Source organism: Aotus nancymaae, unplaced genomic scaffold, assembly GCF_030222135.1.
Source record: "Aotus nancymaae isolate 86718 unplaced genomic scaffold, 86718_ANA_hifiasm-v0.15.2.pri h1tg000036l, whole genome shotgun sequence".
Classification (NCBI taxonomy): domain Eukaryota; kingdom Metazoa; phylum Chordata; class Mammalia; order Primates; family Aotidae; genus Aotus; species Aotus nancymaae.
Genome location: NW_026988450.1, coordinates 16,332,702 through 16,357,940, shown reverse-complemented (window position 1 = coordinate 16,357,940; position 25,239 = coordinate 16,332,702). Strand labels below are relative to the sequence as shown.

The window sequence follows — 25,239 nt, the reverse complement described above, 5'->3', positions numbered from 1 at the left end:
CTGATCTGACTTCTAGCACTATTGATTAGTTTTGCCTGCTTAGAACTTCACATAAATGGAATCATAGAGTGTACTTTTTTCCCCCTGGCTTTTTTCACTTAGCTCAGTGTTTTTGATACGTATTTATATCATTGTATGTATCAGTAGTTTGCCCCATCTTATTGTTGAGTCATATTCTCTTGTGTGGATATACCAGAATTTACTTATCCATTATCAGTTGATGAATGCTTATGTTGTTACCAGCTTTGACTTTTAGGAATAAAACTGGTATGAACATTTGTGTTCAAGTTATTTTTCAAATACACATTTGCATTAGCATGAGCATTCTATTGCTCCATATCCTTGTCAACACTGGATATTATTAGTTTTCAATTTTAGCCATTCTTGTGGATGTGTAATAGTATCTTGTACAGTAGTTTGCATTTATCTGATGAGTAAACACGTTAAGCATCTTTTCATATGCATGTAGGCTATTTGCATATCTTCTATTGTGACTTATCTGTTTAAATCTTTAGCTTTTATTTTTAAATTGGGGTGTTTGTCTTATTATTTGTCTTATTAAGTTTTAAATATGGCCTGGTGCAGTAGCTCACACCTGTAATCCCAGCACTTTGGAAGGCCAACGCAGGTGGATCACCTGAGATCTGGGGCTCGAGACCAGCCTGGCCAACATAGTGAAACCCCATCTCTACTAAAAATACAAAAATTAGCCGGGCATGGTGGTGCATGCCTGTAGTCCCAGCTACTTGGGAGGCTGAGGCAGGAGAATTGCTTGAACCTGGGAAGTGGAGGTTGCAGTGAGCCAAAATTGCACCACTGCACTCTGGCCTGGGCAACAGAGTGAGACTCCTTCTAAAAAACAAACAAACAAAAAATACACACACACACACACACACACACACACACATCTATATGTGTATATGTATTTCTGGATACAAATTCTTCTTTTCTGCCTTTTTTTGATGACAAGTTCTTTATCAGACTTACGTATTACAGATATTTTCTTTGAGTCTGTGCCTTTTTATACCTTAACACTGTGTTTTGAAGAACAGAAATTTTTAGTTTTAGTGAAATTCAATTAACACATTTTTTTCTTTTGTGTTAGTGTTCTTGTGTCTAGAAATCTTTACTTAACCCTAGATTATGGATATATTCTCATACATTTTCTTAGAAATTTTATTATTTTAGTCCTTATGTTTAAATATAAAATTCATTTTTAATTTTTTGTATGGCATGAGATTAAGTGTTGAGATTCATTTAAAAAATATTTATATAGTTTTTCCAGTGTCATTTATTGAAAAGACTATACTTTTCCCTGAATTACTGTGGTGCTTTTGTTGAGCATCAAATTTCTAAAAAAAAAGTCTGCTGGGATTTGAGACTGCATTAAATTTATGGAACAATTTAGGGAAAATTGACAGTTTTGAGTCTACCAATCCATAAACACATGTATTAGTTTCCCAGGGCTGTTAAAACAAAGCATCCAAGCCTTGGTGGCTTTAAATAACAGAAATTATCTGCCTGACAGTTCTGGAGGCTGGAAGTCTGAAATCAAGGTGTCATCAAGGCCTTCCTCCCAGGAGGCAGTTGCCTCTTCTAGCTCCTTTTTAGTGGTTGCTAACAATCCTTGGTGTTATTTGGCTTACAGATAAATCACTCCAATCTTTGCCTCTATCTTCACATGGCCTTCTCTCCTGTGTGTTTCTGTGTCTGTGTCCAAGTTTCCCTGTTCTTAGAACGACACCAGGCATTAGATTTAGAGCCCACACTAACCCAGTGTGCCCTCATCTTAACTTGATTACATTTGCAAAACCCTGTTTCCAAGTGAGGTCACATTTACAGGCCCCCTGTGGTTAGGGCTTTGACCTATCTTTTGGGAGACACAATTCAACCCCATACTATGTTTTATAGTTTTCATTGTATGGATCATGCACATATCCTATTAAATTTATCCTTAAGTACTTTATGTTTGTGGTTATGATTGCAAGTGGTATTTTTAAATTTTCATTTTCCAATCATATTTTACTAATATATAGAAATACAGTTTTTTTAATATCGACCTTGTATCTATTGACTGTATTAAGTTGTATTAGTTCTAGTAGCTCTTTTGTAGTGTCTTTAGGGTTTTCTACGTAGACAGTCATGTCTGCACAAAAGACAGTTTTTTCTTCTTTCCCAATTTATATGCCTGATGCTTTTTCTTTTTTGGTCTTAATGTATTTAATGGCCATGTTGAAGTGGTAGAGCAAACATCCTTGCTTTGCTTGTGATCTTAGGGCAAAAGCATTGTTAAGTACAATGATGACTATGCCTTTTTTTTTTTTTTTTTTTTTTCAGATGGAGTCTCACTTCATCACCAGGCTAGAGTGCAGTGGTGCCATCTTGGCTCCCTGCAACCTCTGACTCCCTGGTTGAAGTGATTCTCCTGCCTCAACCTCCCAAGTAGCTGGGATTACAGGCACATGCCACTATATCCAACTAATTTTTATATTTTTAGTAGAGATGGGGTTTCACTATGTTGGTCAGGGTGGTCTCTATCTCCTGACCTTGTGATCCACCTACCTCAGCCTCCCAAAGTGTTGGGATTACAGGCATGAGCCACTGTGCCCGGCCAGATTTTTTTTTTTAATAGATGTCCTCTATAGGTGAAGAAGTTTTCTTTAATTCTTAGTTTATTAAGATTGTTTATCATAAATGACTATTGAATTTTGTCAAATGCATTTTTCTTATCAATTCAACTGATTGTATTTTTCTTTCTTAATTATATTAATGTTGAATTACATTTATTGTTTCTTTGAATGCTAAATCAATTTTAGATTCCTAGGATAGTCTCCACTTCTCGTAACTTATTTCCTTTTTATATGTTAATGAATTTGATTTACTAATATTTTCTTAATGATTGTTTTATCTGTGTTTATAGGGGATATTGGTCTGTGGTTTTATTTTCTTGTAATGTCATTGTCAGCATTTGGTATCCATTGATTTTCAACATTTGATTGCTATGTATCTAGGTATAGTTTTCTTTGTGGTTTTTTATGTTTGGAGTTCGTTTAAACTGCTTTGACATATGGATTGATAGTTGTTATCAAATGAGAAAAATACTTGGTCTTATTGCTTCAAGTATGTTTGCTACCTTTTATGTTCCTTTTGGGAGTCTAGTTACTCCACATGAGACAACTTGATGTTGTCCAGCAGGCTCATGGGGTTCAGATTCTTTTTATTGCTGTTGTTTTTGTTTTGTTTTGTTTTTTCTCTCTGTGTGCATCAGGTTAGGTAATTTCTATTGATCTTTTCTTATATTGTGTTTTGTTTGCTTTTAAGCCCAAATGTGAATTTCTTAGTATAGGTACTGTATTTTTCAGCTATAGATGATCCATTTTTTTTAAGTTTCTTTTTTTCATTGTGTACGTGTTTTCTTTTGAATCTTTGCACTTATTTACAGTAATATTTAAGAAGTATTTGTCTACCAATTCTATTATCTTAATCATTTAGGGGTTTGTTTTTATTGAGCCCTCCCCTCCACCCCAATTTTGAGGTCACACTTTCTTATTTTTTCTCCTAATTTCTAATTTTTGATTTGTCATCCTTTAAAGAATATTATGTTTTGATCTGGTAGGCAATTTAGTGACTTGCAAATCCACCTGATCCCTTTAGACTTACTGGAAGTTTTGTTAGTATTTCCAGTACAACTTTCTACACTGATGGACTGATTTTACCCTCCTCCTAAGGTATAGCATTTCTGGAATCTCTATGGAATGTCCCAGGTATTCTGTGAGGTCTCTCCTCTGTGGTTGAGATTCTGAACTCTCCTAGTTGTTGTTCCCCTGGTAGTTATTTTTCTGGCCTCATGGAGTCTCATCCTATACACACCCAGCTTAGTATTCAGCCAAAGATTCAAGGGGACCCACCCTCAGACTACTGGAGCTCATTGTCCTCACTGCTTCCTCCTCTCTGGCATTCAGCCCTACGAATTCTAGGGACCTCAGCCTCCCTGAGCTGCAGTCTCTGTCTCCTGAGCTTTGTGAGACAGCTGTGCTCTGTAAGATTGCTCTGTTTCACTTTCAGGTTTGGCGACTGCCTATAGGAAGGAGCCTGGGCAATGTTAGGGCTTACCTTCGTTTTTATCCTTCTCTCAGGAATCGAAGTCCTGCAGTACTTGCTAACATCTGAAAACAATTTTTCACATATTTCATTTTGAAAGCTTAACTTTTTAGTTGTTTATGTAATAGGAGAGCTAGTCCAGTACCAGTTACCTTACAATTTATTGAACCTTGTTTATGTTTTTAATTGGCCAAGATTTAGCTCACCTCTGATAATTTGTACATACTGCTTTTTCTGCCTGAGGCTCTTTTCCCCACTACCTGTACCTGACAAGCTCTTATTCATCATTTTTAAGGATGAGATTACATTGTCACGTTTTTCCTCATAGTCTTCCTCGATGTTACCAAATCCTGGGTTAATCGTCATACTTGATACTCATAGCACTCTGCAGTTACATGTAATTGTAATTACTTGTTACTCTGATTGTGTGTAGCCCCCATAAAAACCTAAGCTGTGTGAGGGCAAGAACTGTGTCTCATTCACATTATTTCCCTTTTGCTTAACACAGTGAAGATTTCAATCTGTGTGTGTGTGTCTGTGTGTGTGTGTCTGTGTCTCTCCCTTTTGCAATGTTGTATGTGGAGATGAAATTGTACTATTCAATTCAAAGTGCCCCGAGTATACTAAAGAAAATTTTCAGACTTTCACTCTGGTTTGGAGAGGGAGGCAATTGTAGACAGTTGCCATCCTTATTCAGAAGTCTTACTTATTTTTGTTTTGTTTTGTTTTGTTTTTTGAGATGGAGTCTCACTCTGTCTCCAGGCTGGACTGCAGTAGTATGATTTCAGCTCACCGCAACTTCTGCCTCCCAGGTTCAAGTGATTCTTCGGCCTCAGCCTCCCAAGTAGCTGGGACTACAGGTGCGCACCACCATACCCAGCTAATTTTTGTATTTTTAGTAGAGACAGGGTTTCACCTTGTTAGCCAGGCTGGTCTTGAACTCTCTACCTCGTGATCTGTCCACCTGGGCCTCCCAAAGTGCTGAGATTACAGGCGTGAGCCACTGTGCCCGGCCCCAGAAGTCTTCTTTTTAAATTTGTCCTATTTCTGCCAAGAGTGGTATTTTTTCCTTTAATGTCTATGTTATAACTATTTATATGTCTATATTTGCCTACAAGTATTGGTCTGTTTATAATGTTACTTATAGGTGAAGTTTTTTCTCTTCACCTACAAATCAGTCTCATTAAAAAAAGTATCTTTCAAGATAAACACTGTAACCACTTAGTTGCCATAGTAGTTTTGAGGAAGTTAATGTGGCTTAATCTCATGTGGGGTGTGGTGGTGGGTGCACTGTCCCATTGAGGAGCTTTTGATAACAGTAGCTTTCTTAGAAATACTTCTTTCATTATTAAATTAAAGAAGATACATTTATGTTTTACTAATCTTATTTATCTTTTGTGTATGGAAAAAGAATGTTTCCATTTTTCATTTCACAAGAGTTGTAAGTGAGAGCATTTTAAGATTACTAGTACAGGCTGGGTGCTGTGGCTCATGCCTGTAATCCCAGCACTTTGGGAGGCTGAGTCTGGCTTATCACAAGGTCAGGAGTTCGAGACCAGCCTGACCAACATAGTGAAACCCTGCCTCTACTAAAAATACAAAAAAAAAAAATTAGCTTGGTGTGGTGGCATGTGCCTGTAATCCCAGCAACTCAGGAGCCTGAGGCAAGAGAATCACTTGAACTTGAGAGGCAGAGGTTGCAGTGAGCCGAGATCACAGAACCGCACTCCATCCTGGGCCACAGAGTGAGACTCCGTCTCAAAAAAAAAAAAAAAAAGAGTTTAAAAGATTACTAGTACAAAAATTTGTCATGATTTGGTTCAAGTTTGCCTTAAGTTTAAACTTTAAAATTAAAAGTCTTGGCCTATAAGCACTTATAAGCTGTCAGTTATAGTACTGTAGAGCCTTAGAATTGGCAGAGACCTTGAAAGTCATTTGTTCTAGCCTACCCCTCAAGCTCCTGGATAGAGGCCTGTTTGAGGCAGATCCTTACATGATTCTAATTGTAGAAAGTTGTAAGAAACTGCAGAAAGTTCTTAGAAAGTAACAAATTCTGTTTTTAACAAACTTGCGCCCACTGGTCCTACTTCTGCCTTATGTAATTTCCCAGAATAAAGCTAAACTTCTCCTTAGGTTATTTTATGTTACAGCAGTTTAACACCTATTCTGTCCTTCCTTTTGTTTCTTTGCCTAAAGCTTCAGTTGTAAAAGTATTCCTTATTTTGTATCCCTATCGACTTTAAAATACATCATGTAAGCATGGATCGTCCACAGTGGTATTCAGAACTGAATCTATTCTTCTTACCGGGCCTGTATTGAGGATAGTAGAGCATCCTTGATTTGGAAACATACCTGCCCCCATTGTCTTCTAAGACTGTCTTCACTTATTAGCTCTCATTAATTTATAATTTAAACATCTTAGCTTTTTTTTATTAAAAAAAAAACTTTTAAAACATTTTCATTGTTTTATAGGTATGCAATTTATTTTGTATTAAAATGCAGACAATTCTTTTTTAAAATTTTTGTAATTCACCATATTGTTAGACCTTTAATTTTTAAAAATTTTTGTAATTCAGCCTGTTGATACACCCTTTGTGTTTTATATGCAGATTTGATACATGTTTTTCTGATCTACATGCCAGTAAATAAACTGTGGAACAAGACAAGATCCAGTGCAGAGTCCTGTTAGTTACCTCAGAATTCTAACACTAGTTTGAAAAATTGGGTGGGAAGGTATTTCCACCCAAATGCTTTATCTCTGGGTATGTTTGTTCAGCTAGGAGTGTTCCTAATTGTAGCATGGAGCTCTGTTTGGTTCTTAAGAATGCCACAAGAGACTTTTCTAAGTGCTTTTAGTATCATAAGATGATGTTTTCTGGACCCAAAGACTTGAATTATTGGTAAAGTGTCAAAGTGTTTTTTTAACTTCTCTCTTCTAGGAGGAATCATTTCCATGCCATTTTCATGAAATATTGGGATACTACATGACAAAAAATTCAGAGCTCTAAGTCAGTATTATAGAAAGGTCTTAATTGAATGGCAAAACTCCCATAGTATCATAGCTTTTAAATACTTTTTTATTAGTCATGGGAGTTTTTTTCTTAGTTTCATGTCACTTAAAATTCATATCATTTGAAGAATAATAAGCCTTGGTTTTTAGTAAAAGGAGTAAACCAAAACCTTACTCGGATTTATTACTTGTTATTAAAGTGGACTGGGATTCAAAACGATGAGAGCACAGTTGGAGGGTTTTTACTATAGTGTTCACATTTTTTCTGTCATAAATTTGGTTATAGTTCTCTACAGACACTACATTTGTATAAAGAACTCTGTGATAGACTATTTCTGTCGATGGGATTCCAAAATTATAGACACTGATGTCAATGCAGATGAGGTTAGCCTAATTTGGGCAAGAGAGGGACATGCCGAGTCTCTATATGGATAACTGAAGGCTATTGCCAAGATTGACAGGTGTCCTGTGAGTGGCAGAGAGCCCTGGGGACAAAATTTTCTCTTGGTTTACTTCTCTAAGAAACAATGAACAAAGTCATATTTTTTTTTCTATTGATCACACTCAAAATAGTGAGGTCTGCTTTTAACTCAATTTCTGATATTAGCTTTATAAACTCCAGAAAGGCAAAAAGGTTTGTACTTTCTTCTTAAGGTATCAAATTCTGTTTTTGAAAGTTTAGGTGTATCCTATGCATTAATTCTTCTGGAATAGTCACCTGATTTATTCTTACTTTGCCATGTTTTACAAAGGATTTGAGACAACTACAAAAACAGTTAATGTAAAAGAATACATTTGTTATTAGTGTAGAAGAGGAAAGAATACATTTATTATTAGTGTAAAAGAGGTAACTTTATAGAATAATAAATACATGATTCAACTCAGGAAAAATAAACTTTTAGAATTACCTGAATTATAAGCATATTTATTGTAAAAGAGATTTCATACTAATTTGAAACAGCATTTGTTTTTATTTCATCTTATTGAAATTTTATTATTATTAAAATTTAATTATAAATCACCAAGATAAGTAATACTAAATAGATCTCAAAATAAGAAAAAGTTTTACAGCCATTAGGTTGAGACATTGAGAAAGTTGAGATTACTACTTTAAGAAAAACTGTAACCTGAGATTTTTGTAAGATTTGAGTGATGTAAATGTGTCATTAGCGATAAAGGCTTTATGACTTTAGGCATAAACTCAATAGCTGTTTCTGTTCTAATAGGAAATACTCTGATCTTGGAGTATTGTGTCTTGATTATTTCTGTATTACTATGTCAGACATTAGTAGAAATTAGGAAGCGGATGCTGGGGGAACCATTTTAGGGAGCCAACCTATTAACTAGCATGAGAAATGAAAGCCAAGAGCCCAGTCCTGCTGAAGATAAAGAAGGTTTCTTAGTGCACTTGTAAACACAGTGCAAGTTTCTGTCATGAACCTTTGTGATTGCAGTTAGGTCTAGAGTTAAGGTGAAGCTAGAGTGGTCAGGGCATTTTCATTTCTAGGTTTCAAATACAGTAGAATTTAATTCTGATTTAGCTAAAATTTGTTGAGAGTCCACTACAAGCTAGCTATTCGTTTATAAATACCACTTACCTCCCATGAAGGGGAGGAAAATAAGGCACAGAAAAATGGTGATTTGCTCATGACACTAAAGCTGGGAAATAAATCTAGGCTCTCAACTTCAAGCCCAGTAGAGTTTTGAGATGGTAGAAATAATCTAGATAGAAATTCATTTCAGTGAGACAACTTTTAGAACTGCCTTTCTTACTGCCTCTTTTTAAATCTTCATCTCAGTTATGATTCTTTAAGTATTGTACCAAAAATAGCCATCTCGTATTTGCTTTTCAAAACTTGACTCTCTTTGAGCAGTTGATAGGAAGAGAATGTGAAGGAGGAAAGGGTAACATCCCTGGGCCAAGCATGGAGGCAGTAGGCTGATTTGGAGTGTATAGCCCAGGCCGGAGGGGCAGAGAATGACCTCCAAGCCGAAGGCCCAGGCTGCTGCCTCTTACAGATGACCGCTAGCATTTCCCTTGAGCATTGGCCTAAGATACATTCTGCTGCTCTGTCCCATGCCTAGACATCCTTCAAGTTTGGTTACTAGAACCTTACTGGAAGAGAGAGTAATCAGAGACCTTGACAGTCTCATATTAAAGCTAGTCTCATGGCAGAAATAAAAATGTTATCTGGATTTGTGCAAAGATTAGTATTACAGCTTGTTAGTTCTGTAGCAAGAAGTGAAAAGTTTGTGGCCATGTGTTAAGAATGGTTTCAAGTTAGGAAAATTTGGATTTACACCTATAGATTTAATTTACACTTCATTTTGACAAGCCTGGAATTGACTTATCTTTAAATAAACTCTTTGCACTGAGGATTAGGTAATGAAAATGACCTTATTTTTGAACTGTTTGGGTTCTTTTCAGATATTTTAGGATCATCATTTGTGTACACTAATAATTGGATGATGTCTTGTCATGGACTGCAGTCACTCCTGAGTTTCTTCAGTGAGCCCAAGCTATCTTCACCTCTCTGTGGGAACTCTGCAACGGTGGCCTGACTAGCTCATCTATCCCCTACCCCACCTCTCTATACTTGACCAAAGTGGTCTTTTTAAAAAGCAGAATCTGCTAAAGTAGTTTAGCAGATTGGAATTCAGACAAGACATCCCCAGATGGCCCATGTAGGGCCTGGCCTCAGCTCCTCAGGGCTGCAGCAGCATCTGGCTCCTCCTCCCTGCACTTGAGCCACCCTGGTCTTTCTGTCTCTCAGACTTGCTGGGCTTGGTTTTGTCTCACCCTTTGGCCCTCATGCCTGTTCTTCTGTCTGCACGATCTGTCTTCTGTCTTCAGTTCTTGCACCATCACATTTCATCTCAGCGTCATTTTACGTATTCTGGAAGAAGTCCGTCACCTCTTAACTAGGTCAGATTCAGGTTTTGTTGGCATTTCCTATCTCTGCTTCATAGCACTTGTTACAGTTGCACTTTTGTGTTTATTTACATGATTTGATAAATGCAGACTCTTAACTAAATTGCAAGCACCACAAGGTCAGGAACCTTGTCTGCTTTTATTTGATGCTTACATCCCTGCCATCTGAGACAGAGCCTGGTACATATTAGCAGCTTAATAAATATTTGCTGAATACTTGAATGAATGTTTCACCAAAGGCATTTTCTCAGCAGTATTATCTGCAGCCTCTAGGTCATGAAGATGGATGAGTAGAGGCACACTTTGTTATTAGAAAGCTCATTCACACCCATGAGAACAAGATTTGTACCAAAAGTATTAAGTTGGATTGCAGTTAGGGTTTGAAAATAGTATGTCCTTAATTATTTGAAAATGCACTATTAGACTAGCTTTTTTTCAATAAGTCAAAAATGAGCAAATCATAATGGTAAGTAGCATAGATAGCCTCTAACATTCATAAAGCAATTCTATCTCTAAAAGAAATAAGAAGTTGAACAAATTTCAATTAAAAATTGAAAAGATGGAATAAAATGCACTAATATTTTAACATGTCACAGGACACTATGCTTGTGAAACAGGTCTATGTGAAAAGAATGAGGACATTTTTAGTACTGCCAAACATTTTTTGAAAGTTGTTTTAAGGCACTCTGTTAGTGCTAAGATTATAGAAGTGTTTGAGGCTAACCTGAGGCCTCTTTTGTCTACATTTTGTTAGACTGTTAGGTCAGCACTCACTAAAGTCTTTTCCTTCCCCTCTTCCAACATTACTTAGGCAGTTCTACCCTAACCCTGGGGTTGTGGTGAAACATGCGCTGGGTAAGAAGGCTGGCTGGGTAGTGCATTCCCAAAGGAGTCAGGTGATCACTGTTGGAAGGCAGCTGCTTGAGGTCCAAGGCAGTCAGTGTCCCCTCTCTTTTGCCTCAGGACAGCTGGTTATTTATTAGACTCCTAAGAAGTTTCCCTTGCTCCCTAGTAGAAGAGAGAGATTATGTAGCGGGGTTTTGATTGATCCAATGGGAATTACATTGATCTGGTGTCTGGCCTTGGTTCTTATCAAGTGGATCACCTCTAAGGTAGGCCATCTTTATTTTTAGGATGGTGACATTCATCATTATTAGTTTACATATTTGATAGGAATGAAGTAGCTCGACAATTTTCTTCCCCTTTTACCTCGGTTTTTATTTCTGTGATTAAAAGAGCTGTGAGTTTCCTCTGTCGGCCAAAGGACTTAAATTTACTACTTGTAGTTTTTATTCTTGTCCCACATTATTCCTTCTTAAGGGCTTTTTATAGCATCTTTCCTCAGTATCAAAGCAGCATTCCTCAGTATCATTGCCTTAAAGAAGTTTTTATGACTAAAGAAGTTTAATTTTTAAGATTACAAAATTAAATTATACTTTTGGTATACATATTTTAAACATTCTCAGAAAATTTAACAACACTTGTGTATTTCAAGTATAATTTTGAGGATTTCTAAACAGTTATAAATTTTTAAAAAATGAAAAACCACCCTCTATCATGGTCTCCCTTAAGGTCTTGCTATTGCTTAAATATATGCCTTATCTGTAATATATTGACATAAATGTAGGATTATATATATGTAGTTTTTGAAATTGAATTCTAAACGTCATGCTTGAGAAATTCTTGATAGAATGTTAGCTAACCATTTGCCATCTGGACAGGGTCTAAAACGAAAGTAAAAATATTTAAAATTATTTTTTCTATACTTCTATAAAAATGATTTTATTGTTCATCTACCTCACAACTTTTGTCTTTCTAGATTGAGAAACTGAATTTTTAAGGCCATCACTTAACTAAGAAACAAAGCTTCTATAAAGTTAATTTTCTTTCTCAAGCAAGATTTTAATACCTGCTATGTAACTTTCCACATTTAAACATAACATTTTAAGCATAATTATCTCTTAACTTGAAGTGTTCTTTTCTTAGTGACTATGATTGAGGAAATCTCTTAAAGAAAAATAATATATTCAGATTTTAAAATCTTTGTGTTTTAAAAGTTAAGAATTAATTTTGTTGCACTGACAGCTATTTACTCGTTTTTAAAGGATTGACTTGCCAAGTTATTGAATGAAGGTCAAGTTAATGTTAATAATACATTAGTTGTTTGTGGGTGTTTTCAGAGACTTTACTTTTTTAGTTTTTTTTTTTTATTTTTTTCTGTAGAGATGAGGTCTTATTATATTGCTCAGGCTGGTCTCAAACTCCTGGGCTCAAGCAATCCTTCTGCCTCAGTTTCCCAAAGTACTGAGATTATAGATGTGAGCCACTGCACCTGGCCTCTAGACTTCACTCTTTTAATGACCACCAAAAAATTAAATTGTTTTTAAACAAAAAGAATGATAATTTTTTTTTAATCGTTTAAAAAGGAAGAAAATGGGAAGGATACTATTTGGTAGATCAGTGCAATATTTGAATACATTAGCCACTCAAGTACAAGCATGTTTTTCTAGCATATGTAAGTAAGATGACTACTCTGAAAAAGCTTATTTTGCTATGTCAGAGGAACTTCACAACTTTGGCTGGGCTTCATCTTTTGCTATATTATTTTTTTTTTTCAGTAATGTTGCCAAAAATTTTATTCAGTGCTCCTTTGTTTAAGCCCTTTAACCGTCAGTTTATGAATCTGCAAAATGTAACTAATAAAACCTACTACTACATAGAGATCTTGTATGGGTCAAGTGAGATTTTGTGTGAAAACACTTGGAACATTTTTTTGGCACAAAGTAGGAGCACAGCAAGTGTTAGTTAATATATTATTACTCTTACCATGTAATGGAAATGCACTCACTTTTGCTCAATAAATCATTTAGTGGAAAACTTGGAACAAAATAAAAACAATGGCACTTAAAATATCTTTGCTGGGTTTTAAAACATGTCTATCTTTAAAAGTTATGTATTAACTAATACTGGGAACAACTTTTGCACTTTTTATCATTTACCTTCAAGTCAAATCTTTTGTGGAAGAATGATTCACCCTGATTCAAGGTGAGTCTTACTAGGACACTCAGAACTCCTGTTAGTGAGGCAGTGGGTCCTTTAGTGCTTTACAGTTTAACTTGTTTATGCTGCTGCTGTCAGTTTCTGATTAGCTCAGCCTCGCCCATGTTTTGACCTATACTAGTTTGCTTTACAAGCTGTTCCCAGGATGGCTAAATTAGAAAAGTCACGAGTAGAAGCTTCTCAGTTATTTCCATTCACTGGTGAAGTGAGGTGGGAATGTGGGTGATAGCTCTGAGACTGACAGTGTGACACAGGATTTTGATGAAATTTGTTTTGCTGATATTAACAAGAAAATTCTAGTAGTATATGGTTTTTAAAATGGTAATCTTTAAAGAAATCTTTGTTACAAGTGCAGCAGTCTTATATAAAAGTAGATATAATTATTTTTAAAACAACATGATTCTAACAGGGAAGTCAAATTTTTGTTATAACTCATAATTTATAGTTTTTTTTCCAAAGAGTTCCTGCAGATTATTCTACCTGCCTACTTTAGATTATTCTACCTAGTGAGAGAACTTAATAATATTCATTTTAATTTTAATTCTTAAGGGGGTAGATGAATGATTATCACTCAGGATGTCTTGTAGTTCAGTATAGCATTTAAGCTAAGTATTTGTAGAATAGGCTTACTTACATTAGTACCTTATAATGAAATAGAGTAACTTGGATATTTTGCACAGCCCTATGTAATTTGTATCTATTTTAAAATTAAACTCTGCTTTTTTTGCTTAATAAACTAAGATTAATACAGACTGTACCATTTTAATATCTAAATTAGTGCTTCTATAAATGTGAAAATTATTACCTTCCTAAGTTTAGTATGCCATGGCATTATCTAGACTATGTGCATTACCCAGTTTTTGACTTAATATTATTTTGTGATATTTAACAGAGAGCTAATATTGGTCAGTCTTTTACAATTCTTAATATGTGAAGTGGTAAATATGATTTTTACCTTTCTAAATAGCAACTGTGGTAGTAAATACCCTTCCTACATTACAAAAATCATCATAATAATAATGTCAGCTACCCTCCTAAAGAGAACTGTTAGAGATAACAGCTTAAAGTTATTTTGACAAGTTATTTATCTAAGTTATTACTGGATACCAGCAAATTAATAGGTCATGACAAACTATTACATATTATCTGTAGTTTCATTAATTTGCCGTAGCTGATAGAAATATTTATTGCCACATATGCCCTTCCTAGGCTACTAGGTTTACCCCTAGATTGGTGGTTTTAAGGAGAGGCCTCTGTAATCTAGTAAGCTAAATATCATGGGGAGGGGATTTGCACGGTAGCTATGAGTGGTGCCTTTTAACAGTGGCTGTTTGCTCCAGAATAACTACCATGAAACACTGCAGGAGGCTTCCTTAGGATATTCTATTAGTGGAAGACGCTTTAAGCATGTTACCAGGAGTGTATTCTATATGATTTGGTCCCTTGGGATTTAAGATCATGCTTTTCTTTTGTAGATTTCTTTGTAGTAGATTTTTATTTTATTTTTTGATTTTAATTTTATTTATTTTGTGAATATATGATAGTTATACACACTGCAAGACTCAAAAAGTACAAAGATAAACATTGAAAAGCCCCTCTCCTATCTCTGTGTCCCTCAGCCTCCTTGGAGACACACAGTAGTGATAGAATTTTATTTTTGTTTGAAATTTTTTTCCTCTTATATTTCATGAACTGTGGGTTTTTTTTTTAGAACTTGTGAAATCATGTAAGATTTTAATTGATATTTTTCTCTTAAAAGATAAGCATTAAAGATATAATAATGTTTTGGGTAGTTGTTTTGCACACTAAATCCAAGTGAGGGCTTTAAGTACATTTTCAATATAATAATAGTAAAAAAATGTGATTGTTTTCCTTGAGATTTGTAGGTATATTTTGAGGAGTTATAAATTCCATGCCAGAGTCTTGTGAGGGAAGAGGATCATTAATCTGATACGTAAAAATACAATTTCATTGCTTTAATAAGTATTTCTTTTGTTAATGAAGTCAAGCATTTTTTTGTATTTATTGTTTTATTTTCCCCTTGTGAATAGTATATGTCCATGTCCTACCTATTTTTCTACAGCTTTTTAGTCTTTTTCTAATTGATTTGTAAGGCACTTAAAATTTTTTTTGGTGGGGGATAGTAGAGGAAAATTAGCCCTTTGTTGTATCAGCTGAACTCATTTTTCTGGGTTTGAAGTTTATTCTTTACGTAGTTTATGATATATTTTGCCATCATAATTTAACTTTTAAGTGGCCAAATTTGTCAATGTTTCACGACTTATGAGATAGTTAGAAAGGCCTTCCTGTTTAAGATTTTTAAAAATACAGTCCTGTTTTCTTTTAATATTTTTGTGCTTTAATTTTTAACATTTAAATCATTGTTCTATGTGTAATGTATTTTGGAGTGGGAAGGTAGTAATACACCTTTATGTTTTTCTAGATAGCACCATGTAATCTAATGTTATTTATTAAAAATCAGTATTTCTGCCCCAGATTCTAAGTCCTGTATTTATCATGTGCAGAATCACTTTATACTCTTGGATTTGCTTCTAGAGTCTCTGTTGATTATTTTCCCTATTTATTTGCAGTGTCACACTACTTTGTTAATATCCCATGGTGCTAGTTCATTTATCCCCTCCCTCCTTTTTTTTGAGGCAAGGTCTCACTCTCTCACGATGAAGTGCCATGGTGCCATCATAGCTCACTGTAGCCTCCAAATCCTAGGCTGAAGGGATCTTCCTGCCTCGGCCTCCCAGGTAGCTGGGATTACAGGTGTGCAGCACCATGGCTGACCTATTACTACTTAAAAGAAATGTTTTTGCTTGTAAGTTAACTGATTTTACTGATCACTTTTGACATGCTAGGCACTGTTCTAAATGTTGGGATTTATCCTAGATCTGGGAATATAGCAGTGACTGAAGTCCCTGTCTCCACAGAGCTTAAATTCTTTGCCTAAGCCCTGATTTGGTCAATTTTATCTTCCTCATTTTTAAATCTATCCTCATTTATATCCATTCTGTTAATCACTAATGTATTCATCAATTTATTTATCAGTTGTTACTTATTTATTTGCAATAAATCCATTTAGTCATTTATTTACCAAATTTTTATTTAGAACTTACTAAATAATAGGTCTTGTTTTAGAAACCAGGGATGCAGTGATGACTAAGACAGACAAAGTTTCTGCTCTTGTGGAGCTTTTATTTTAGTAACACATTGACAAGATAACGTTGGCTGCGTGCAACACAGAGGACTGAGATAGGGAGCTGTGGAAGAGGCTGGGTTCCAGGTGGCTCTAGATTTGGTAGTCAGGGAATCCCTCTCTGAAGAGATGACGCTTTGTCTAGAACCTGCAAGGTAAGAAGGGAACAGTGGAAAGGCTGTATATTTGGTATAGGTGAGGAAAAGCAAGGAGGCCAGCTTGGCTGTCTCCTAGCAGTGGGGGAGGCCAAAGTACATGAGGGCACAGAGGTAGGCAGGTCACAGAGGACTCTTTGAAATTAAAGCTTGGGGAGCCCTAAGTGTGATGGGGAGCCTTTGGACAATTTTGAGCAGAAGCTGAAATGCTTACTTTTGCTTTTATGTGAAGCATGGACTGGGGGCCAAAGAGATGCATCAGGAAAGCCAGCGGATTGTCCTTTCCTTTCTTTTCTATTAATATTTGGCAACTTCTATCAGTCCCTTTTGAGTCAACTCAAATGTCACCCCAGAACCTTTACCAACTTACTCAGATTAAATTTCCAAAGAGAGGCTGTATGTGCCTCGCTTTGTGTCCATTTTTATGGTAGTTCTTAACCATACTGTATGGCAATTTGTCATCCTCCTACCCCAGAGATTTCAAGAACAGGTACCATATCTAATTTCGTTTTGTATATCCAACTTCTCTTGCACAGTGCTTCACAAATAATAAATGATAAGTACATGTTTATTGAGTTTGAATTTTATATTTATCATATAATGTATTTTTTTTTCTAGAGGCGTGGAGCTATTTCCTATGACAGTTCTGATCAGACTGCATTATACATTCGTATGCTAGGTAAGCATTATTTATTTTGTACCAATATCACTTAATTTTCTTATTATCTGTTGTTATTTGAATTTGAGGTATCTTTCGTTAGGTAGCTTTTCATAGCTGTTTGTAGCAGAAATATCCTATTACCTAATGGAGTTTAGACTCTGGAAACCAATATTGAATGTGATGTGAATAAAGAGAGGTATTTTAGAGTTATAGGTAATTGAGAAATCTTTGGCTTAGTACCTGGGACACTATCATTAGTACACAGTTTTAAATTGCATCTTGAATATTCTTCGTAGAAAATAGTCTTAGATTTATAGCGGCTAAATACCAAATAGATGAATGCCAGTGTGGACAAAGGTGAGGCCATGAAACACCTCAGATAGTCCTGTTCTCAGTTGGCTGGCAAGGAAGACCATTTGACTTCTTCTAGTTCTGGTGCTTAAATTTTTTATACGTTACTCAATTCCACAAGGTAAAATGAATTTAGATATGTGCATATATATGTCTAATTTTTTTTCTTTCTTTTTCTCTGTACCAGATTTCTGTCTTCATCCATGTCTCCTTCATCCTTGCATTTTAACTCATATTATTAAACATGCATATTAAGATTCCAACAGCAAATTTATTCACTTTTTGTTAGAAGACTCTCCCACGACTCCTCCTCAGCTCAGAATTCCTCCCTCAACTTTATGATATTGATCCATCCTTACTCTTCACCTACTTTTGTTTTTTTCTTTGCCACCTTCACTAATTCCTTTTCATACTTTCAAGCTGAAGTGTTTCCCGAGGTTCTATTTTAACTCTTACTCCTTTTTGTCCTCTAATTTATCTTGTGTGCCTTACTTGCCTCAATTCTTTTCTACTCCAGTACATATTTTTCCTTTACAAATGTGCAGCCTTTTTCTCCTTGCTTTCTCCATCTTTCTCTAACAAACATGTTCAGGATTTTGCTGTCCTTAAGACAGAGCTTTGGATTCATATTTTCTTTAACTCTGTAGAACATCTCCCTATGAGTGTTATAAATATCTCAAACTTAACATGTCTAAAGCGAAACATTTGTTTCCCATGTCTGTCTGTTTCTGCAGTCTTTTGCCATCTCAGTAAATATAACCCCCTTCTTCCAGTCCTCAGGTCAGAAACCTCAGAGTCATATTTGACTTCCTGTTTCTTGCATACTCCATATTGAATTCATCAACATATCCTACTGGGTGATACCTTAGAATACACCCAGAATCTCACCACACCAATGCTGTTGCCACCACATTTGTTACTTACTCCTTAACTGAAGGCCCTGCATCTACCTTTGTTCCCTGACTCTCTTGTCATCTCACTCTTCTGTTCAGAAATCTCTGATGGCCGCGAAGATCCAGCATGATCTGACCCCACTGTCTCTCCACCCCACCCACACCGGTTCCCTTCACTCACCTTGCTCCAGCCATGCCAGCCTCTTGGCTTGCCCTTGACTGTGCCAAGCGTGCTTCTATCTCGGGAAGTTTACGCTGGCTCTTCCTCATGTCTGGAAGCCTCTTCCTCCCTGGCTCACTGCCTCACTTCCTTCAGGTCCCTGTTCAGATGCCTCCTTTTCAGTGAGGCCTTCTCTGACTGCACTAATTAGTCATCCTCCCCTGGTCCTCTCTTTATTCCTCTTACCTTTAGTTTTCTTTGTGTGACATATCAACTTCCATAGACCAAAATTTGGTATTTATTATTTGTGTTATCACACAAAAAGATAAGCTTCATAAGGACAGTGACAGGGACTTTGTGTATTTTTCTCACTGCTCAGTGCTTGATGTGTTAACATTTGTTGCAGCATGAAGGAATGGCCACAGGACAGGTGACTTGTCATTTTGGGATGGAATTATAGTTGATGAAGTGAGCCTTGGAGGAAATGATGGTCTTACTGAAAGAAACAGAGTAAGCAGGAGAGCCCTCTAGGCAAGCAAAATTGCAAGAGCACAGGGATAGAGGCTGAAGATTTAAAGGTTATGAATTTGGAGGCTATAAAAGTGTAGTGGGAAAAGTGCTGTCCTTGGAACCCATGGAGCTAGGTTTAAATCCTGGCTTACCCTCTGCACTAGCTTTGTGGCTGGAGCATGCTATTTAACTTCTCAAAGTCAAGTTTTTGAATCTATAAAATGAGAATTAAGATTCCTATCTCTGAGGGTGGATTAGAAAAGAAAAGAAAAGAAAAGAAAAGAATGCCTGTAAAACACAAAAAAGAGTGTCTAGAACATGGTTGCTATGGTTATTTTGCTGTGTAGAGAAATAAATCTGGAAGTAATGTGGGCACATGTAGGAACAACACTGAGCTTATGAAGACCAAAGTTTAAGGCTCAGCTAAAGGCCTTGGGTGCACCCACTGTCAGTGAGAAAAGAGTGATTAATCAGATTAACTTTACAACAAAGTCTTTTAACATTTAAAGTTTTTATACATTAATGAAATTGTAAACTGCTTGAAAATGAGTAATGTATTTTACGTTTTTCATGTCCCTTTTAGCCCATAGTATAGTGCTAGGCACAGAGTCAGCTCTTAATATGATATATTGCTTCTTGCTGCGGCTTTCTCAAGTTTTGTGCTGAGGATTTTCAACCTGCTGTAAAACAGATACTGTTTTCCAATGGCCTTTTTTTTTTTTAAGTTGCCCATGTGAATAACATGTTAGGTCATCTTATAAACTTGAATCATCTTTCTGAAGTCTTAACTCATTAAAATATAGATTATTGTAATTATTGTTGTAGGGGTAGATTTTTAAAAAAATACTATTCATTCAGCCTTACAATTCATTACTGAAATTTTGTGAACCCTTTCAAATAAATCAGCTCTCAACTACCTGGTTTCACATGTATCATCAGTGGGCTGTTACTTATGAGTATGATACCATGTGGACCTTTGTTGCATATGGAAGCTTCTTCCCAAATGACAACCTTATATACTTATGTTTTATTCTTGATTATCTCCAGGAGATGTACGTGTAAGGAGCCGAGCAGGATTTGAATCAGAAAGAAGAGGTTCTCACCCATATATTGATTTTCGCATTTTCCACTGTAAGTGTTGGTAGACATGAAGTTTAGACTTTCACTAAACTTCAACTTTTAATAAAATTACATTGTTTTCTAAGGGAAAAAAAATACCAGAAAGAAACTGTATTATGTTTGGAATGTTTTTAAAAATGAGGTCATGTAAATGACACTATTTCTAGGTAACATTAGTAAATGCTTAGAGACAGCTAGAAGAGGAAGATACTAAAATATGAAAGTTGATGGAGCTTTTCTCCTTTCTAATTTATTACATTGTTTTCTTCTTTAAAAAGTTGTTTTATTCCAAATGGTTTGTCTTTGCTACTTCAAATCAAATGTTTTTTGTGCAAATGATATTTTACGAAGGTATTTCAGTAGTTTAACAAGGTGTTATCTTATAGGTTTATTTGAAAATGTACATCACCTTTAAAGATGCTTCGTAGAATGCCTATTTCAAAAACAAACATTCTATGTGGATCTGGCCTGTAATAGAGGGAAAGGGAAAAACAACTTCTAAATGCCTTAAATACTAAACATATTAAATCTGTTTCTGGAGGAGTTCAACTTTCACTAATGTTGGCTAAAGTAATTTGGATTGATACTCTAAAAAAATGAGAAAAACTATGCAAAATATAAAAGATGTGTATGCAAATATTATCTGAATGCTATTGAGGCAGAGAGATAAGGCCACTTTTCTCCTTAGTAGCATGTGCTGATTCTGGGAAAGGTGGAGAGAAGATGAGCAGAGCTTTTTATGGACACTTAGGGCTAGAGAAACAAAAACAGGTGTTTACAGCCCAGCAAGGTTGGAAGATTGGTGCTGATAAACCACTCAGGCTTAGGTTGGAATTCGAAAGTGCTATGCCTTAGAAATAAATCCCAGCTTTGAAATATGTCACTTACTGAATACATTAAGGTGATCTGTGACTCATGTTTCTAGCCACCTGAAGGACAGAGACGTTACTCATCCCTTAAGTTTGCTAGCTGCAAACACAGCCCTGGGACATTGTCCTAGGCAAAGACTAGTCAGGGCTTTGCATTCTTGAAACATCAGTAAGAATGTGCAGGGACACTCAGGGCCTCTGAGGAGGATTACCTCTCCCAATAACAAATGACCCTAAAACTTACTGGCACAAAACAACCATTATTTTTAATGCTCTTGATTCCAAGAATCAGGAATCCAGTCAGAGTATATCAGGTTTGTCTTGCCTGTGCTCTACAGTGTCTTGGTCTTCGATTGCAATGGTTTAGAGAGCTAAAAATGGCTGGGATAGTGGCACTGGAGCCTTATGTCCAGGGCCTTTGGTCCCTCTCATGTCATCTCCTAGGGCTGGAACCTCTAAGATGGCTTCTGCACTCTTAGGTGTGGTGCCAGCATTTTTCTCTCTCCATAAATGGCAGTCTCAGGGAAGTCTTAGGGTAGTTGGACTAATCACATGACATCTGCTTTCTCCCAGAGCAAGCATTTCAAGAAAGAGGAAGTGTGGGGACTCAGAGTATCTGAAGATCTGGGCCTAGACCTGACATAGCACCACGTTTCCATATTCTGTTGATTAGCTGTGTCACACAGCTTGCTCAGAGTCATGGAAAGAAGACCCAGCCCTCTCCCCACCCCAATTGTCAAAGGGTACAAGGTCAAAACCTTTTTAATCTCCCATTCTTTAATCTGGCACAAAATGTTTTGAAAAGGTAATTAAGATCCCAGAAGGAGAGGAGTGAGAAAATGTAGCAGGAGCAGTCCTTAAAGAAATAATGGCTGAGAAATCTCTGTAAGTTGATAAAAGACATTGAAGCACAGATTCAGGAGGTGGTATAAATCTCAAGCAGAGTAATATTAAAAGAAAATCACACCCAAGTGTACTGTAGTACAACTATGAAAACCAAAATCAAAGAGAAAGAACTAAAAATAATGAGGGGTGGTGGAATATTACTTTCAAAGGAGCAATTATGAGATTGCCAGAAACAGATTTTTCTTTTTTTTTTTTTTTTTAGAAACAGATTTTTCATTTCCCACAGAAACTAGAAGGTAGAAGGCAAAGGAAAGATAACTCTGATGTGCTAGAAAAAAATAAACTGTCAAACTAAAAATGTCATCCACAAACTCTGAAAAGGACACACTTCACAATTTATTATGTAAGGCTAGCATGTAATCTTGATACTACAACGTGACAAGGATATGCCAGGAACAGAAAATAACAGCCAAATCGCTCATGAATATAGATGAAACATTCCTAAATAACATCTTACCAAATTATATCTATAACACAAAGGGAGAATAATATGTTTTGACCCAATTTATATTTTTCCAGGAGTATAAGATTGGTTTAACAGTGATAAATCAATCAGCGTAATTCACTATATTAATAGAATAAAGGGGAAAAGTTATGGATAGGTTAATACAATAATGCTGAAATGGCAGTGCTAAATGCCAATATGACCAAATGCTAAGAAAAACATTTGCTAAAATTCAGCATTTGTTCTTCCTTAAAATTCTGAGCAAGCTAGGAACAGAAAAAAACTTAAACAGTCTGAAACATTACCTGCAAAACTAGCAAACATCATATTTAATGGTGCAATATTAAAACATTCTTTCTGAGATGAAAAATTAAGACTATCTTTCATCATCTTTTCTATGCAGTATGGCAGAGATCCTAGCCGGTATAATAATGCAAGAAAAAGAAATTAAAATGTAAGGATTAGAAAAGAAAAAGTATCATTTATATGGATGACATAGTTATGTACTTAGAAAATTGTTAGGATTAATAAGTGAATTTAGCAGGCTTCCTGGATACAAAGTATGTAGTTGTATTTCTGTAAAGTAACTGAGAAAATTGAGATAATATATAATTTGAATTTACATCAAAACATATCAAATATGTAGGGGTAAATCTAAAGATATGTATAACTCTGCATAGAAAACTATAAGACATTACAGAGAAAAAGTAAAGATAAATAGAAGTATATAGACTGTTGTTTATGGATTGGAGGATTCAGTATTTAAAGATGTCAGTTTTTCTTCTTTCCTAAGTTGATCTATATAGGTTTAGTGAAATCACAGTGAAAATCCCAGCAGTTTTTTTTTTAATAAAATCAACAAGCTGATTTTAAAACTTACACAAAAGTTGAAAAAGCCAAGAATAGCCAAGACAATTAGGAAGAAGAACCAAATTATAGAGTTTACATCTCATAGATATCAAACTTATTATAAACAATAATAATTAAGTCAGAGTGATATTATTCAAGGACTGACAAAGGCATACTGTAGAATCCAGAAATAACCCACACGTATATGGATATTTAATTTGTGACAAGTTGGTAATGCAGTGGGTAGAAGATAAATAATGCAATGTGTAGAAATAGTAATTTTACCAAATCAAGTGGATACCCATATAGGGGGAAAAAAATGAATCTTGGCCCCTGTTCACACCGTATATTTAAAAAAAAAAATAAATTTTGATTGATAAACTTTGCCAGATTATGCTGATAATTCAAGTAAAATGAATGCTAAATCAATAAGATTGACTTAGCTATGTGGACATGGTGGTAGGGGAAGCCTGAAATTATAGTGAATTTAAGAGAGAACAGAAAGATGGAAATTAGATATAGCAAGGACAGACAACTCTTTTAGAAAATTTTGCTGCAAAGAAAAGGGAAGAAACAAGAGAGGCAGCTGACAAAAGAAGTAGGACACTGAAACTAGAAATTAATAGCAAAGCTAGAAAACAAAAAATCCTGGTCACCTGGAAATTTTTCAAATTCTGAAATAAATACTTATTGGGTCAAAGAGGTAAACCATAAAAAGGTGATAATTAAAGACTACATGAAAACCTATGAAATTCAGCTAACACAATGCTTACAGGAAAATTCATTGCCTTAAAAATACTACATGCATAAATGAGAAAGAATGAAATAAGTCAACTAAGTAGTCAACTCAAAAAGTTAGAAAAATAATATCAAAATACATCTAAGATAAAGTAAGTAGTTGGTAAAGATAAACAGAAATCAGTGAACTAGAAAACTAAAATAAAAGTAGAATTCTATGGCCGGGCGCCATGGCTAATGCCTGTAATCCCAGCACTTTGGGAGGCTGAGGCGGGCGTATCACAAGGTCAAGAGATCGAGACCATCCTAGCCAACAACATGGTGAAACCCTGTCTCTACTAAAAATTAGCCGGGCATGGTTGTAAGATGATGCCAGTGCACACCAATCTGGTGTAGAGCGAGACTCCATCTCAAAAAAAGAAAAAAGTAGAACTCTATAACTAAGAGCTGGTTGTCTGCAATAAAACAAGTAAGTTGCTAGCTAACTTAATCAAAGGCTGAATGGAGCTAACATGCATACACAAAGTAAAAAATAAGAGGGGAAAATACCACAGATAAGGAGAAAATAAAAGAATCAAAATGGATTACTTTACTTGACCCCAAAAATATATTTGAATACTTGTACAATCCAGAAAATTTTCTTAAAAATTACAGTTTATCAAAACTGAACGAAGAAAACATAAATTAATTCAGCAATACTCAGTGTGTGCTCTGGGATCCTCAAGAGGGGGTCTGTGAGGTTAAAACTTTTCTTAGTAATGCCAAGAGGTTATTTGCCTTTTTCGCTTTTATTCTCTCTCAAGGATACAATGGAGTTTTCTAAGGCTGCTTGATGATGTCTCAGTACATTCAGTGTATTAGCAGATATGAGAAACAGCCAAACATTTCTCACTAAATTTTTCTTTGTTTTGAACAATATGGTTATTCTTAATAAAAATGTTATTTATGTTAACATGTTAGAGGTTTACAGTAATAAATATTTTATATTTTTAAATACTATTTAGCCATTAAATATTTTCAAATAAATTTTGTTTTATATATTTTTAAATTAACTAAACATTTAAATAATAAAATTTTAATTTCTGTGTGGTAAATATTGATAGCTGTAACCTACATAAAGTTATTGGGTTGTCAATAATTTTTAAGAGTGTGAGAGTCCTGAGAACCAACGTGTTAGAGAAAGTTGCATAAGAGTTACCTCTCTAAAAGCCTGAGGGCCAGGGATTTTACAGGCAAACTATTTAAGATCTTGAAGAGATTGGTGATTAGTTTCAA

At 35.4% G+C, this 25,239-nt stretch overlaps 1 protein-coding gene across 5 annotated transcripts in view; it reads left to right on the top strand.

Moving 5' to 3' along the window:
• The window catches only part of PDE7A (phosphodiesterase 7A), a 124,910-nt gene that overhangs the window by 47,925 nt on the left and 51,746 nt on the right, over nt 1-25,239 (top strand). For 4 of the 5 annotated variants that reach the window (XR_001109134.2, XR_001109133.2, XR_001109132.2 and 1 more), the window contains exons 2-3: nt 17,082-17,142; nt 20,086-20,169. Coding sequence is in view for 2 of the 5 variants with exons in the window: in XM_012463702.2 (XP_012319125.1) it covers nt 17,082-17,142; nt 20,086-20,169 (145 nt within the window). In the remaining 3 variants the exon portion in view is untranslated. Of the gene's footprint in view, nt 1-10,973; nt 11,156-17,081; nt 17,143-20,085; nt 20,170-25,239 lie in introns of those variants that run through there. The other variant, XM_012463703.2, reaches the window with a different exon arrangement.